At 46.6% G+C, this 16,774-nt stretch overlaps 2 protein-coding genes across 2 annotated transcripts; both read left to right on the top strand.

Moving 5' to 3' along the window:
* Window positions 1–909: 909 nt before the first annotated feature.
* Window positions 910–2,761, top strand: DFL_004088 (uncharacterized protein; the record flags this gene model as incomplete). Its single annotated transcript, XM_067633124.1, has 2 exons — window positions 910–1,167; window positions 1,322–2,761. 2 exons carry the CDS (start codon window positions 910–912, stop codon window positions 2,759–2,761), a joined length of 1,698 nt encoding a protein of 565 aa, XP_067491325.1.
* Window positions 2,762–4,443: 1,682 nt separating this feature from the next.
* DFL_004089 (uncharacterized protein) lies at window positions 4,444–8,767 on the top strand (the record flags this gene model as incomplete). Its single annotated transcript, XM_067633125.1, has 5 exons — window positions 4,444–5,495; window positions 6,684–6,773; window positions 6,978–7,270; window positions 7,640–8,094; window positions 8,750–8,767. The coding sequence occupies 5 exons, from the start codon at window positions 4,444–4,446 to the stop codon at window positions 8,765–8,767; spliced, it is 1,908 nt and encodes a 635-aa protein (XP_067491326.1).
* Between the last annotated feature and the right edge of the window lie 8,007 nt (window positions 8,768–16,774).

Below are 16,774 nucleotides of genomic sequence, written 5' to 3' on the forward strand. Positions count from 1 at the left end.
CCACCCTCCCGAAACTCTCCAAAGAGGTCTTTTTCCGTTTCGTCTTTCTCAACCTCATCATCATCACATCTTCCACCATCACCACCGACATTCCGACAACAGTAAGTCGTCGTCGCCCCTCACCAACCACCGACAAATCCTCAACCTGCGACGGCGACGACATATTCCCGGGACTTCGACAACTAGGTAACGTATCCCCTGTGCTTTTCGACCTGTCGACTTTTTTCGCCCGCCAAGTACTCGGTAACGACACCTCTCTCGTTCTTTCGATCGTGACGCCACTACCCAGCTACTAACCACCACCCTAACCGACCGACCGTCCAATATTTTCTGGGATATACTGGTATACTCCTGCTCGTGCGACTTCGACTAAGAGCTTCCCGGTTTTCTCGCTTTTTTTACTCGGTGGGAAATGACCAAACGAACTTGAAGTTTGCTGGAACCATCGTTTTTCCAGTAGACACAGAGCCATCGCATTTCCCGCCTCCTTTCCCACCGGTCGTCGCTTCTCTTCCCTAGACAGTAACTACCACTACCATTATCGACCACACTGTCTAGATTCCTTTGACCTGCCAGCTTCAAAATAGCTCTTGACAAAAGCTTGAAAGCTATATAGATTGAATAAAATCCACTCTACCTTCAAGCTAGGCAATTACCGGAAATTTCGTGGCGCTTGGCAACGACGTTCCAATTCGGAAAGGAGACGAGAAGGGGAGGGGGCTTTTTCATGCAATCCTGCCTGACTCTCTCTTTATCACCGACCTCTTTTCCTTCTAGTTTGAGAGATTTTCCCTCTCTCTTACCGGCCGTCTCATCTATCTCTCCTACTCCTCCTAGTTTCAACTCGGTCGCTTCCCCCTCCTCCTGGCATCTTGCTCTAGATTTCATCGTTGACGAATCCATTTCGCAATGATGGCGGCCGTAGACTTGGCTTCTCCACAGAAGCCGGACTGGCTGAGCCCGTCCGAGGAGGTTGAATGGTATAAGTCCCAGTATGCTAGCTTGGAACAGGAACTTCTGGAATTCCAGACCTTTTCGAAGGAACTGGAGACGGAACTGGAGAGAGAGTTGAAGACGTTGGAGAAGGAGGTAGAAGGTCACGAGAGGAATATTGATGCACTGAGGAAGAAGAATGAGGGGTTGAAGTATGAGGTTGATGAGTGGAAGGTGAGTTCTTTGCGGTCGCATGACTTTTCACCCGCTGTTCGGTGAACCTGGACGTAAAATCCACAGCGCAAATTCGCTGTGGGACGTTTTCGGTGCACCATTATGTGAATCTGAATTCGGGGAGTGCTGACGACGTCTACGTCCTATCCAATAGACCAAATTCAAGGCCTCGAAGGAGGAAGCCAACCATGTTCAAAACCAACTCCAGAAGGAAATTACCGAACTCCGCGAAAAGAACCGCACTGCACAGATCAGAATCCGGGAAATGGAGGTTTCCAACGACGACTTTGAACGAAATGAGCGAATTGTTAAATCCTCCCTTGACGACCTGGAGTCCAAGTATAACATGGCGATCGAACGAAATGTAATGAACGAGTCGGAAATCCAAATGCTAGAGCAGGAGAGGGAAGAGTTGAGAATCGAGGTTCAGAGATTCAAGGACGAACTGGCAGAATTGAAGGTTGAGGCTGAACTATCGGAAGAGAAGTATCGCATGGCCCGACGCGGAACATCGAACCCTAGATTCCAGTCACCAATGCCGGATGCTCCGACAACACCCACCTCTGTATCTCCTACGCCTCGGCTGTCTAGAGCGACGCCGAGCGCCGATTTCTCATCTCCTACTCCTCCCTCACCACCAATCTCAGAATCATCCACCTCAGGATCAAGGATACCAACCCCACACAAAGACCACCTGATGACTCCGAAGGCTTCTCACTACAGGAGAGGTCTTCCAAAGGGTGCCCCCAAGAAGACACCATCTATGGCCAATCTCAGCGACTCTGCTAGGAAGAAGCTTATTGGAAATGCGGCTGTCGCTGCTAAGAACAGCAGCAACATACCTGGCCCGAACTCGAAGTCACTTACTCAGATCCGTGGTCTGATAGGACAAATGCAAAGATTGGAGAAAAGGGTTCAAACTGCACGATCCAAGATGCCACCACCTACAGCAAAAACCCCACCAAGGCGAATGTCGCCCCACCTTGGCAGTTCCACATTTCTGCCACCAAGTTCTATCAACCTACGAAGAAACATCAAACGACCAGGTTCAACGACTTCATCCGTCACATCAACATCCATTGATGAAAGATTTGGCAGCTTGACAAGGAATTTTGCCGGCCAGATGGCGGAGGCGATCACCAGGACCGAGACACCATCGTCGAGGCCCTCGTCGCGGACTTCGTCGAGACAGTCATACTCTACTGCAGGACAAGGCGTCAGTCGACCATCGTCAAGAGCTAGCACCAGCAATGTTTCACATATCCCTGTTCCCGAATACTCTCTGCCTATTTCAAAACCCAGATCTTCAATCGGCGGACTCAATGACGATATCTTTACTACACCAAGGAGAGGACTCACCCGAGCAGAGTCGGGGACACATAGCAGAGCTGTTTCTACATCAGGCGGCAGTGCTATTCCGAGGAGAAAGAGCATGCAAACTGTCCACGGAGGTGCCGGTAGCATGTCCACCGGTTACAGAAGAGTTAGCGGTGGTCTAAACAATCTGAATCTGAGCGATAAGAACGCGCCACCAGTTCCACCGGTGCCTCCGACGATGAGACGAAAGAAGTTGAGTGGGGTTGGAGACGCCTAGAGGGCTTTAGCCGCCTTCACCGACCGACGACAGACATTCAAAGTCGCAGCTGCTAAACGTCAAGTCTCAAAGGCACAACGCGAGGAAGCCCTAGATTACATTGGGTTTTGACTCTGCCCCACTGCAATACTCTGGTCGCCCGGTCCTAAAAATAAACGAAATAAAGTGAGAGGGAGAAACTCTGCCAGAAATCGGTATAATATACTTTATTAATGTCGTTCACGATGTTTTACGATCAAAGTGGCCTCCCAGAAATAATAATCATGTACCCTGCTGTGGTCCCATCGATCACCGAATGGCCCCAACTGTTTTTGTATTCGCTGTTTTTCGTGTACTCCTTTTGGGTGCCGATATCTTTTTCTCGTTATTTCCCCACAGCAGGATAGAGAAAGATTGTTGCATTGCAGGACTGTTCTTGTTTTATATTCCCTTATAACGATTGTACTTCCCCGGGTCATGTATTTACTAAGGTTCCTCCCTTTTATAGCCCTTTACTGCTTACTGAAAACTAAAAAACCAGATCAGCCTGCGCACATGTGCGACTGGTGTCATTCTTGTTCAGATACACTTGTTTGGTTTTTGGTACCTTTGGATGCTTTTTTTTTTTTTTTAATAAATGAGCCTTTTTTTGTTTCTGGTGATTGACCGAGGAGTTCTTTGGAGACAGGTTTGGATGGATTCTGTTTCTTCCCTTTTCTGTTTCTTCTTCTCCTTCTTCTCCTCTTCTAGTTTCCTTGGACCTTAACGGTGCACTTCTGAAGACCTGCCTGCTGTATTGTTTCCTCAGCCTCCCCTGTTTCGATATATCCTGATACCTTACCTTTTTTTTGTTTTGTACGGGTCGTCGTTTTGGTCTTTCTTGGAGACAATTTTTGAAGAGGCATTCTCCCCGTTGAAAGATGAAATGTTCTTTTCAAAAGATTCTTGTACTTTTAGATACACCTTTTTGGACCTCTCTTCTCTTACTTCTCTTGCAGATATATATAAAATCCTTTTTTTCCTTTTTGATGACAGACACATGTTTAGACCCTACAGTTGCCTCATGTAATCTTAATTGCTCACGTATACGCCATAGATTCCACTAAACCAATCAAGGTTCGATGATAGTCCGCAAAGCTAGATCAACATCGAGCTAGGGTTGCAGAGCTAGAGCTCGAGCTCCTTGGTCACGCCGCACAGTCACGCACCACACACACATCACACATCGACACGAGCTTTCCTCAGAGGCAATCTAGGCCCGGACTGCTGGGTTCGCTGCATGACCAGGCTAGGTTAGTTGGCCGGGACCCCTGCAGGTTAAATCTTATCACAACGTCGCTAAGGCACCCTCGGCTGCAAGGTCGGACCTAAAAACGTGAAGTTCGCCCTTGATTGATCTATGTGCTGTGTGACAACTTACACACTTGCATCCTACCTATTATAACTTTCTTTTCTTTCCTCCTCTTCTTTTTATTCTTCGTCAGGGGCTTTAAAAAAAAAAAAAAACGAGATAGACGAGACTGTAAGTATTTTCCCAGAACAAGAGGTTGCATAACGCTGAAGAGTTGGCGTATTTGGTTACACAGACAATCGCAGTTACTCAACAACAAAACAACTGGGCAGCCATCTAGTCTCGTGGTCCTAGACCTTCACCACGACAACAGCCTTCACAGCCTTCCCTCCCGTCTCTGAGTTCAACAAATATGGACCAAACGGCTTCACGCCCTTCTGCAGCAGAGGGCGACGAAGAGACCGCTGTTCCGTCTCCATCCTCCAGCACCGAATCAAGTCCTTTATTAATCCCCAACACTATTGACCAGCAACCACGCACCCGTTCAACCCTCAAACGTCGTATCCGTACCCTTCCTGTAGCAACTACAATAACCACCATCTTTGCCACTCTCTTAAGCCTCTTCTTCTTCTCCGTCTTGATCTACCTGATCGTTACGAAACACCCAGCCCACAACAAGAACAAGAACAACCCTCAAAAACTCACCGACCACCTAATAACCGCCAAAAACGGCGCCGTAGCCTCAGACGTCCAAGTCTGCTCCACCATCGGTGTCGACATATTAAAACTAAAAAATGGAACCGCCGTAGACGCCGCAATCGCCACTGCACTCTGTATCGGTGTGGTAAACATGTACGCATCTGGTATCGGTGGTGGAGGGTTCATGGTTATTCGTCACCAGAATGGGAGTTCCAAAACGGTTAATTTTCGAGAAATGGCGCCCGGAGCAGCTTGGAAGGATATGTATAATTCTGATCCAATGCTTGCACAAAGAGGTGGTTTGGCTGTGGGCGTTCCTGGAGAGATTGATGGTTATTGGAAGGCGTGGAAGATGTATGGACGGCTTCAGTGGAAGGAGTTGTTTGAGCCTAGTATTAGGCTTTGCGAAGAGGGGGTTAGGGTGCCACGGTTTTTGAGACGGGTGATGAATGTTGAGAAGGAATGGATGAAGACTGTTGATAAGAGGGAGTGGGGGTTCTTATTTAGGAACGGGACGGATGAGACGTTAAAGGAAGGTGAGGTAATGTATAGACCGGCGTTGGGAAAAACGCTGAAGATTATTGCGGAGAAAGGTTTGGATGGGTTTTATAAGGGAAGTGTGGCGAAGAATCTTGTGAAGTTCGTGAAGGAGAAAGGAGGGATATTGACGCTCGAGGATTTGGAAGCTTATGAAGCTGATGTGGAGGAGACGGCGAGGATTTGGGCTTTTGGCCGGGAGATTTTGACGTGTAAGGCGCCTTGTAGGTATGTATTAGACGTTGTGGTTTTAGATTCCTTGAAGGTTTTGTTCGATGTTGTCTTCGCCGATACTATCGATATCGATCCCCACAGTCATGACAGCTCCGGAGTATAGATGCGACTTTTATGCGCCGTATACTGCGCCGTCTATCGTCTGTCTCCTCGTCAGGCCATCACTGTCAATCCTCTATCGGGCTTGAAGCTTGATCCTTAAGACGAGCTGTTAGGTTCAACATCAGCAGCAAGAGTCCTTGAGATGGTATGAAGCCGGTTAGTCTCGGGAGGGAGACATTGGCTAGCTAGAGCTGAGGGGCTCTAAGGATCAACCACTATTCTAGGCCCATCATGGCGGGAAAACCGAGACGATATTGCCGTCTCGTTGCAACTGTACTACTCTGAGTTCATGGTACCAACGAGACCACTCTGAGTTGGAATTTGTTGCATTTTGAGGTGTGACATATCGTGAGCCAGGTCTTGGAGTTCTCTGTGTGACATCTCGATGTCTGGATTAAGTTGTGCGACGTCGTGAGACGTATTTGTGTCATAGCCACCCAAACCACGACTCGGGCTCCTCGCGTTTGTTGGGTTTTGGTGATGGCACATGTCACAATTTACGAATCAAGCGGCCCTTCGCAGACAACGGGATAATGGCTAGGCCCTGAGACAGCTCGTAGATGGTTAATACGTGTCCCAAGTCGGATATCACAAATGTGAGCCGTTGGCTGTATCTGCCTTTGATCGTAAGCTGTGACCTCGGCATTAGCCATATACTCGAGCGAACTATGCGCCACCGATCCATCCACTCAGACTCGGCTTTGATATTTTCGAAGTTTACTGTCTTAAATCGACAGTGCCCAGGCCCTACTTGTTTTACTTTTCAATCCTCCCTCTATGAAGTTTGCTTTAACATTCTACCGGGGCCGCTGGCGATTCTTCCATCCTTGCTCCCATGTATACGAAACACCTCCAGTATCATTTTCTTTTTTTTTTTTTTTGCCGAAACCCAACGATTCTATTTTTGGCTTGTGAAACTCGATTGAGTTAACGATATTATACCTTGAATTTTCTAAAATATACGCTTAGCACTATTGTATCCATTGCCATCTGATCGCAATCTTGAAACATGCATATCCCGAGTTTTTATATTACATGGAATCTAGATTTCAATGGCTGACAAGCTTTCATGATACACAGTGGGCCCGTTTTAATTGAAGGCCTCAACATCGCAGAAGGTTTGGATATGTCCAATGATAGAACTGGATTGGTCACTCACCGTATCATCGAGTATGTCTCCAGACCCCCCCACCTCGGCTCCTCGGGGCTGTCTCTGCATATTCAGTATGGCGCAAAATAATTTCCGTCCGAAACCATAGCGACGGGTGTAACTGTCCGATGGCGATTGACATTTGCTCCTTGGCCGGAACCCGAGCTCCCTGGGCTCTTGAGCCAAAAATTTGCTAATGAAGGCATTCCCCTGGATGCAAACAGGACTATGAAATGGTTGTCAGCTGGCCGAACAGAACTAGGAGACCCCTTCGACTCCGACGTTTCCAACGTCGCTCGTGTCGCAGAAATCCAGTCTAAACAATTTGCAGCCATGATTCGGCGTAATATTAGCGATACGCAGACATACGGTTGGAAACACTATAATCCAAGCTACGAGTTCAAAGAAGACCATGGCACGAGTCATATGAGTGCACTTGACTCGGACGGGATGGCGGTAGCCTTGACGACGACAGTCAACTTGTACTTCGGAGCCCGGATTTGTGACCCTGAAACCGGTAAGACTGCCTTGGAACCTTTCTTTTCCTGTCTTGTCTTGCTTGTGAACCGGTATTTTGTCGTTTTGACATGACGGTTATTCGTTATATTGTTACAGCTATCAAAGCGGGTGGAGTTGTCGCTTTCGTCTTACTTACCCCGGATACCAAGGGTATATCCGACGGTAAATATGACAGGCAGCAGCGACTTCAACCAGTAACAGACGCCGCTATCTAAAACAAGGATTCCTTTTGAGGAAGAAAGATTCCGCAGTCTTGTAATTTGGGGCATATTTCTATGCCCTTGGATGACTCGTCACTAACGTCTATCCGGTTCGCGACCCTATTCCCTGGGTGGGAACAGGGCCCATGGCGGGTTCGATATCACAGGGATCGTGCTAAATGATCAGATGGACGACTTCTCGATACCGGGGACAGATAACGCTTTCCAGTTACAACCTTCGATATACAATTTTGTGAAGCCGTATAAACGACCGCTTTCGTCGATGGCGCCGACCATAACGGTTTACAACGGTTATCCGAGCTTGATTATTGGAGGCAGCGGTGGCAGCAGAATCGTTACTGGCGTATTCTTGTCATTCATCAAGATATACCAATGGGGATATAATCTTCTAGATACGATACACACACCGCGAGTACACCACCAACTCATGCCCGAAGTAGCCTTCGTAGAAGAAGGCCTCGGGAAGGATATAGTACAAGGTCTCAAGGACCGAGGTCATAAAGTTCAAAAACTAGCTACAATCGGGAGTGTGATCCAAGCTATTCACAAGTTACCGGATGGGGAGATTCATGCAGTTTCGGATTTTTGGAGGAAAGGCGGGGTGAGTTTTGAATTGTCTTCCTTCACTTCAAACGTCTCTGTTCTTTGCGTATTCTATTTTTTATCTCATGTTCTATTAGCCTTCTAGTGAATTCCTGGACGTTTCAGGTAGACGGAAGGGGTATGGTGCATGGAATGCAGGTTCGGTTCATTGCATGCGGCTGTTAGATGCTATTTTTTGACATCTCAAACTACCAGGAACTTCCCTGTAGTTGCCCGATGGTTGCGGCAATTGGCATGATGACGACGCTGATTTCTAAGAGACATGTCATCTGGAAACTCGCATCCAGTATCTGCACACACCCCTTGTTTTTCCTTCCTTCGTTGACATTGCCACTGCCTTTGCAACCCGGTTTTTGACTGGTTTTCTACCCCGCCGTTGTTTGCGTTCCTATGCGTTTTTGGTGTTGGATTTTTCTTTTTGTCCTCTGTTTCCCAGTCCTGGGGGTGATTGTCAAACCCCGATTGGACGAGAGAGGATTGTCTACCTGGCGTTGGTTGCCTGGATTTCTCAACCAATCCCGTATCACATCGTCTTGTTTGCTCTCTGTTTTCGTGCGTCTGAGCACAAGTGGGAAAACGGGAAGGGCACCGGAAGGCTAACCGACGTCAATCGCTCCCTCTTCTTGAAACTCTTGTTTTTTGGATCATGATAGAGAGCTGCAGGGTATTAAAACGCAAATTTCAAATTTCGGCTCGAAGGGAACCGAGAGCGTGGGAAACGAACCAGAAACAAAACAAAAATCGATTAATCACAACAGCGAAGGTAAGTTCCGGTAGGCAGAAAAGCTCCATTGAGCTCATGAGGGAGGAAGTTGCCAAAAATACTACATTGAAGGGTCACGAGGGCTATGAGGTTATACCCATCTGGACGAATATTGGGAAGTGATCTGCTATCCTTGGGAGTTTTTTCATTAGGTGTCCGTGTGCTTTGCTTTAAGCTTGGGAGAATTTTGGCGATACGGCTATAACAGTGTTCTACTATTACTATGTATTATTGTGTAGCTCATGTATGGGCACGGTGACACAGCATCATACAGTGGAGAGCTATAGAATGTCTTGAGAGAATTGAATTGAATTGAATTGAATTCATAAAGTAATCGAATCTAGACATAGTAATTTCCGTGATAATAGTAGGAGCATCACACTTCCTCGTATTCATTTTCTCCAGGCATCTACTCCATTCGACCATTTTGATATTTCGAGACATTGACTCAGATTTGGGTCTATGCTAGTTTATCTGTGACAACACATGCAATTAACTCGGCATATTATGAACTTGGATACACATCCTCATATTAATTGCTTTCTATGTATAGTTTGTAAGATGTGATTGTCGTCGAACCGGTTTCGTCTTTTTCTCCAGGCATCTGTCAATCTCAGAACGAATACCAAGTAGCGCTTAGAAGTGCCACGTTTTTGAGGCGTCAAGGGTTTATGTCCCGCCTCCGAATGTCCGTTGCCACTATTTCCACTACATGCTATGTACTGTGTACATGTACATGTATTTCCAGGGTAGACGGGTCGACGGGCAGTGCTAGGCTTGCTGTGCCTGCGCAGGCAAATTGGTTATCGTAATCTGTGGTTGCTACCGTAGATTAATTTGCGTCTACCGATGGCACCTTTCTCGATCTTACTGTTTAACATTACATATTTTTCATCTATCTACGGAGAATATATTTTGTATCTTACTGACCTTGCATGAACCTAAGTCCTATCGAGATGGCCGATGTGTTCCGCGGCCGTAACCAAAATCAGTGGTACGACACAGTCTGCAGTGAAAATGGCTGCATGTGTAAATTTTGATTGCGGAAGCTATCCACATTTTGAAAATCTTCGAGTCCAGACCCTAAAAGCTAATCCAAATTGTTTCTAGTTTTGGCAAAGGTTCAGGGACAGGAAGAATCTGAGAGGTTAAGTGGGAAAATAGCCAGGCGTAATATTAGGTTGTCACTATAGCCCGTTATTTACCCAACCTCCCCGAACACACCCGTGATCACAACCATGTACCATGGTACCAAAGTTTTTTGTCTGTTTCCCCATAACGAATGGCGAAAGTGCCGTTTCCTTCGTCGACCGGAAAAAGGCACGGGATGAACAATAGACCTTGTGGTTGGGAGGTTATGGCACGGTGTACTTACATACATGCGGACAGGGTAGCCGTAGTTGTGGGGCATGCAATCGTATTTCGATTTTAAAGAGTTAAATGTCGACAGGCGTATACATGCTGTCCAATCTTATGCTTGTAAAAAAAAAAAAAGATATAAGACCTAAAAAAGCGAGATCATAGGAGGTTTCAATAATACAAGCATCGTTAAGTTGTGTATGTGTCCTAGCATACATGCTACATAATAGTATAGCGGCGCCTTCGCCTTCTCACTGAAACAAATGTTTCGGTGTGTTATAACGGCGATAGTTTATGAGAGCCGTGAATCCGGCCGGCCCTGCCTCTTGATTACAACGCGAGGACCAACCACGTCCTCCCTGGGGAATTCAAACTCTAGACCTAACATCTACATATCGGCCATATAATTTTGTGAGGCATCTATAGAAGCAATTGGTTAAAAGTACCTAGTGTGGGTGGATAATAATTGGCCTTCAGGGTCCTTTAGCTTCGATAGTGGGCCGTTATACCAGCCGAAAAACTTTGACTTGCAGCATCTGGCACGTTTTGATGCGGCAAAGGGGGAAATTTTCCGGCATGGAGCGATAGACATCTGTTTTTAGAGGGATCGGGGACATAATTTTCTTTCTCCCCATGGTTAATTCGAGACTAACGATCTGATACTACGTTTTTCCTTTTTTTAACTCGTCTAGTTTTAACGGAATTGGTCGGTTGTCGTCTATGCAAACATGGAGGGGAGGCGAATCAAAACACTAAACTTCAGGCGATTTCAAGTAAAATACTCCGAATTCGCGAAACATTTTTGTAAGGTAAGAAGGCCGATCCGAGATGGAGACTTTTTTTTATATTTTTTATTTTTTAAATATATGATTCCTTACCGTTTTGGGTCTCTTGAGCGGCATCTGTGAGCCCGCTGACTACGATTGTGTGCCGCCCCCCACTTGTCAAAAAGTAAAAGGATTTTTTTTCTTTTAGTGAGCATGTGAGTATAATTCGTAATAACTATCCTAATACTGACATTGGCAGCTGTTTACGTTTATCTTAATAGATGTTAATATTCACCAGTCCTCGATCGATATTAGATAGTATAATCGAAAGAAGAAATCTAATATACACGACTAGTTCCTTTCGGGCATTGTGACACCTATGCTTACCCAAGCCGGCAACTCTAGAGAAAAATTGGGTAAGTCGGGTGTAATCCAAGTAGCTCTAAAAAGGCAATTGGATGGAGAAAGAAAGAAAGTATGCTAAGATGGTATCAAAGCGAGGAATATACGAAATTATGAGAAGACTTACGGCATCTGTATGCTGTACGATGTCGGTGAAGATATCACACATTTCAAACTAGGCTTTGGGTGTTTTGAAGATCGCAAAAACGCCCAGGGACTGTGAAAGTCTAGGGGTCCCGAAAGGGTTGACCGCCAGGGTCTAGAAAAGCGGCCAGGTCTTGAAGTGCCCATGTGCTACCTTTTTCTGGTGATTGCGACTTCAAAAACCTTCTTTGCATAACGGAGGTCTACTGCATGTCGAGAGCAGAATATGCAGGAAACATAAAATATACTGACGGATTCGAAATAGGAATAGGATAAGCAAAAGTTTTGATACGAGATCTGCCTGTGTTCTCTACTCTCTTGCCCTGGGAATCTGATGATAAGAGGCTAACCGTACGAAATCCCTTCCAGCTGTAACCGGAGAGTAAAACGCCAAAGAAGCAGGCCGTTGCATATTCTGCGGTTCCCCTCTTCAACACAGTCCCGGTCAAACGATGGCAGTGGAGACATTCGTGTTCCTTTGTGCGAGATCCATCCTCTTCTTCAAGGATCGAGCTGTCAGAATATCGTGTTCGTGAGGTGAAAAGAGAAACATGGCGTAACCGCCACAGCCAAACGTTGCAGTTGGGCCAACGAGCTTTGAGTGATATTTTGCAGGCGTTCGTGAAGGCGTCGCACTTTCTTTGTCCATTAGCGAAGGGTTGCGAAGCTCGAACTCAAAGTAAGGAAGCTGTCAGACCCCAAATTCGGTGATAGGGCGCGGGGTTGCCTTGTTCTGCCGGATGGAAAAATATCACACCTAACCCTGCCATTTTTTTACGTTTTGTCTTGAGCACCAATGCTGACATCACCATGCCTGGGGAATTACGCGAGTCACGGCCTTGGGTTTTTAATTAGGCCTATTAAAAGCGGATGAAACGCTGAAAAATTCAATAGATTGCGGATGGACCCATTGATGCCTCAGATTTCACGTGGACTAATATGCATGGGATGCACCGTGCCGGCACGCTTTGTATTTTCGATTAACAACAACGCCTCATTATTTGCTCTTAATAGATGATATTAGATTGTTAGATCCATTTGCGGACGTCGATGGGCTAACAATTAGTAGATGGAGCCAAATATGGGTCTCGTTGCTAATCTATATTAATGTTTGTTAATTTCATTATATTCCCTGTTGGTGTCTAGTCGGAAGTCCGAGAAAAGAGAATGAGAAACATGGAGAACATGGTTCAAAGGGCATGAGACCATGGCGCCCACCCTCAATGCCGCGTGCGTGTGCGCATGCACTTTCACAGCCGACAAGGTTTCATTCATCTACATAGGTGGAGTCGACCCGGTTAACGGTTTTTTTTTTTTTTTTTTTTTTTTCCAAGGCGTGAAAAGCAATGATGGTATCAGCAGATAGCCTAATTTGGCTTCTATCAAGAGATTGTGGTCAAAAAAAGGGTTCTAACGTCCCGGTGGTGTTAGTAACTGAGTCCGAGTAAGCGAATTAACAAGTATACGTATATACATCTGTCGATGTACTTACTATGTATTTTAAGGACTTCACATATGCATATCAAGGGTCTCGCGATGATCAATTTCGAATGCAGCATCATTTTAAGATGAAGGCACAGGCTAAACTCGGCATGCCAACCCTCAGCTTTGCTGCTGCTATATCTTTTAGCGGTATGTTCCGGTTAGCCCTTATCCATCAGCGCGGGCCTACTTGCGGCGTTCAGCGGCTTGAGCCTTTAGGGAACCGTTCAGCCAAATTCAATATGCCTCATGCGCACTAAGAAGCGCCAATTAATTTTGTACCAATCGACCCTCGTCAAACCGTCCTGGGGTGGTTACTCAAGAAAATTCGCTCGGATACATTATTGTGGGTCCAAACTTTGACACCTATCAAATGCACATCAGGCATCGATATGGCCAATCAGCCTAGTGAAAAGATGTGGTTCCGCGCGCCGATGGATAATTCGTCTCGAATACTTCAAATTCGGTAGGGTCGAAGGCTGATCTAAGCCTATCTTCTGATCCGACCGGCGAAGGATCGTTACGAAGTGTTTGGGGTGTCCGTTTTAGGACCATCATGCCTTTAAGCTTTCAAGCACCTGCCCTCCGTTGCCCGGTGCTGCAAACGACCCCTCGGTTGGGATTGTTAGTGGCAAATCGTCACATTGCAAGGGCTGCGACTGAATTTGGAATTCCTTTAAATGCCCTGTCACCTCAAATAGGCAATCGGGAATCTGCTATAGCTGTCAGTTCTTAATATTGCAATAGTAAGAATAGTGCTAATGGTGTGGAGATATTAACCCGGCCCCGGCCATCCATATCAGTTTGAAACATGAACTTGGGTTTTATGTTCGGGAGCAGGGCGAGGCAAACTGCTGACCAGTAATTGCGACCCGTAAGCGAGGGTGCAGGATGGGATCTCGAAATACAGATCTTTCGGTCTCGATTTTTAATCGATATGAATCGTAGAGCAAAGCTGAGCCTTTTCGCCGGAAGGGATCGAAAGAAATTTGTGTGACAGTTGAAGGGGACATCGACCAGGGTGATAGAGGTCTTTCCGTGCCAAAGCGTGTGCCAATTCTGTGCTGTCATGATAGGCTAGTCTGCATGCACAAGAAACAAGAATCGAGTGAAGGAATTGCAACCGGAGGCTCCCCCTTCCAATCACGGATCTGCAAGTTCGTCCCCCCCGCTAACCTTGAACCCTTTCTGATGAAGGAGAGCCGACGCCAGAAACCGATCTAAAGAACGGAGAGGTTGCGTCCTGGAGGGCTAGCTACGCAAGGTTCGACTTTTAAGGTTTATTGGCTTCGTTTACCAGAAATGGGGGAAGCTGTGCCTGGACTGTGAAGCTAGCAAATAACACCAACAGGTTGCCCTGTGGCAGCGACGGTTTGTGTCAGCGGGAGTGCTCACGTTTTGCACGAGGCATCCGAGCATACAACACTCGCCAACTTCAAGCAACATCTTTGATTAAATCGGGCGCTTGCATTTTCGGTGATCAAGGAAACCGGATATGTCCCTTTTGGCATATCGGCTTGACGTTTCGCTTATGCAGACCACATTTGCCTATATGCTCGAGTACGTATACGGGATATAAAAAGACAATGCTTTACTATGGGGTTTTATTTATTCCCTGAAGGCGGATTCAGGTCAGCCGGAATGGAAAGGTTCCCCAGGTTCCCCGCCTGTGTAAGAGTTTCTTTCGTTCGTTCGAGCTGAACCGTCCCTTCCGTAGAACATAGAACGGACTGTCAAAGCAAGGAAGTAAAACGACCGCCGTTCCACGTACTGTCAGCCGTGAGCCGACTACGCAGGGCTGGGACTAACCGGAGAAGTCCATCGACTCCGATCCAGAATAAGTTTTGCAAGCCCCGAAGCAGCCATCTGGACGTATTTGGTGTAGAGGATACAATCGCGATCTCACTAGCGTTATGCCATCAATGAGATCTATACAATTCAGCAGATTTGCGAGAGGAGATCGATTTTAGCAAAGGTTTATGTTTGCCCCTTTGCGTATACGATATGGACGCCATCTGTAAATTAGGAAGCCATGTTGTCGATCGGGCCTACATCTGCAAACACCTTAATATCATGGGGTTGATATTGAGGTTCTAGATTCTTTTATCGGGCGATAAGGCCATCCACTAGCTGCCTATAAGTATTAAGTGTGCAGGAGTGGCATGTATGTATGTAAAGGAAAGTCTTGCACAAAGGTGGGAATGAGCCTGAGAAGACGGAGGTATTATAGCCTCGAGAATTGTTGTAATTGGGCAACTAGCAAAGAAGGGAAAAGGTCGAATTAGAATTCGTGGAGCCTTGCTATTGCACCATCATTGACAGTCGATTTCAAGTAATCGGGCGTTGTGACGTCCGGAGCGGTAACAGACGTCGGCTGACCTCTCTCGGGGAAGAAAATATGAAAGGTTGAGGAATGCCGTTTAGCGAGTACGAGTCTCAAAAACGTAATGACTTCATCCCGCAACCTGGTTGTATGTAATGTAGGCCCCTTGCGTTGACGAGAAGCGGGAAAACTGGTTGATGCCAAGCTGTGAGCTTATGAGGCTTCCAACTGAATCCAGTAAATGTGACCTCGATGATCTCAATTTGCCAGATAATCAGCCTAGAGCTTTATCCTAGCACTGTGATTTGTCTCTGTGGAGAGGGTGCAAGAGTGGAGCCCGGCTTCACATATCATTCGCCCTTGCAAAACTCTGCAGGAGCAAAGGTTCTTTTGGAGTCGAGAATTAAAGTGTGGACATAATAAAGGTTAACTTGACAGCGACAACAGCAGATTAAGCTATCATAAAACATGCAGGAGATATTCAGCAAGGCCTTTTCACCATTTTACGAATTCTGCGTGTCGCTTAAAAAGACCTCCTTGTTCCGACAGATTGTAGATCGCGATACCTGCCTTGGTCGGCTCTGGCCTTCGAATGGACTGAATTAGGTCAGATTAACAGAGGTATTACCTCTTCGGCCTCCTTGTGTGCTGCCAGATCCAGTAGTCCCTGGACGAAAGGGGCCAGCATCTTGTTCGTAAGATGTGGTTCGTCACAGCGAAACCGGCCACATTCTCCGTAATATAAACGTTGGTGATGGAAGCGAAGGACGGTTCGGGTACTCCTGTCAAGATTGCAACTTGGCGGCAGTTATCAAATTGCGATTTGATAAAGGATAACGTCCTGGCAGCTTGCCGTGGTCACTGCCACCAACCGCATCCTCTCAACATGTTGCCATATAACATGTTAACACCGACGGGCTGAGAGATGTTTCTCTTATATCAAATCGTCCTTGTTGAACGAAAATTTGTGTTTCAGTTGTGAGTGTTTGTATGGCCGACTCGAGCCGTACGCCCACCTGATAATGTCTTTCTAATATCGCTCCTGTCGTTGGATAAGCGAGAGCTATGGAATCTTGGTACCTATTGATTGGGGTCGATCAGATTGCCTGCTATAGGCATGGTTGTGGTTAGCGGTGGTACTCATAGCCGTCTACATCGGACGTACGGTTGCTTGTATGTCTATCATCCATCGGTCCCATCGCTATATCACGATCCAGATATAACGCTCTGATGTAATGAAAAGGGGCATTCGGTAGTTCAGAATACCTGTTATTCGATCGGATCTCTGTTCCCTGATGACAAGCTTCAAAAGAACGGCCCAGACCGCGACTTTGAATGCAACTCCCGATCTGGACATGGGGCTGGTCTTCGAGCTAAGACCTTTCTGCGAATAGGATGACTGCCGCACTCGCGCAGCCCTGGACAGTTATGACGAAGG

Source organism: Arthrobotrys flagrans, assembly GCF_004000055.1.
Source record: "Arthrobotrys flagrans strain CBS H-5679 chromosome Unknown unitig_0, whole genome shotgun sequence".
In the NCBI taxonomy this organism is placed as follows: Eukaryota; Fungi; Ascomycota; class Orbiliomycetes; order Orbiliales; family Orbiliaceae; genus Arthrobotrys; species Arthrobotrys flagrans.